At 44.2% G+C, this 1,039-nt stretch overlaps 1 protein-coding gene across 1 annotated transcript; it reads left to right on the forward strand.

Annotated features, from left to right (window-relative positions):
* Window positions 1–177: 177 nt before the first annotated feature.
* PVX_238290 (hypothetical protein) lies at window positions 178–531 on the forward strand (the record flags this gene model as incomplete). The annotated part of the gene is made up of 1 exon (XM_001612316.1): window positions 178–531. One exon carries the CDS (start codon window positions 178–180, stop codon window positions 529–531), a length of 354 nt encoding a protein of 117 aa, XP_001612366.1.
* Between the last annotated feature and the right edge of the window lie 508 nt (window positions 532–1,039).

The following is a 1,039-nucleotide window of genomic DNA, read 5'->3' on the forward strand; positions in this document are numbered from 1 at the left end:
ACAGTCGAGGCTGTTCAGCGGGTTTAAACTCAATGGTGATGGTGATGATGACCGGTACGCGTAGAATCGAGACCGAGGAGAGGGTTAGGGATAGGCTTACCTTCGAACCGCGGGCCCTCTAGACTCGAGCGGCCGCCACTGTGCTGGATATCTGCAGAATTGTCTTGACCCTTCACCATGCTAATCGCTTCCAAACCGCAGGACGAAAGCAACAAACCCGGATGCGAAAAGGAGGAAAACCACTACGTGCCCAACGAAAGCAGTGACGCCTTTTACTACTACAAGCATATTTTGAAATTGCAGAAGAAGAACCGACTAAGGGTGACGAAAAACAGAATGCCCAGCATGCTGTACTACTGCCTGAACAATTGCAGCGACATGACGTGTGCGGAAATTTCAGGCCTTGATGGATCCTTTGTCGCCACGGCGCATTCGAATAACATAATCAAGTTGTGGAACATCAAACAGTCCCAAGCGAACAAAATAAGAAAAAAAAAAAAGAAATGGAAAAGATTAATAAAGGGGACATAAACGATACGATGAAAAGGAGACATTATCATTTAGAAGAAAATAATGCCACGTCCATAGACTTAGATTATGATGAAGAAAATGATGGAATTTGCAAATTGTATGGAAATATTCATAACGTTACGAGCCTACGTTTTGGTGAATCGAATAAAATATTACTATCGGGAAATGTTAATGGGGATGTATATCTCTACAGCACTGTAAGTAATAAAAATTATGTCAAGTATGTGGGTGGGCACACACCTATATGGTCTCTCGACACGGCCTTCTTAGGCTACTTCTTTTGCTCCAGTGAAGATGATGGCAATTTGAGGATCTACTCCACCAACAGAACATACCCCTTTATTACTTACACGTATAACTGCCCAGGAAACGTTTCCAAATATCACTACAACAGCACGCTTGTGGCTTGTGGCTACTACGGTAAGCGCATCACAGCGTGGGGAAGGGTCAAGACAATTCCACCACACTGGAATAGTGGATCCGAGCTCGGTACCAAGCTTAACTAGCC

This window comes from Plasmodium vivax, genomic scaffold (genome assembly GCF_000002415.2).
Source record: "Plasmodium vivax scf_7105 genomic scaffold, whole genome shotgun sequence".
Lineage (NCBI taxonomy): Eukaryota > Apicomplexa > Aconoidasida > Haemosporida > Plasmodiidae > Plasmodium > Plasmodium vivax.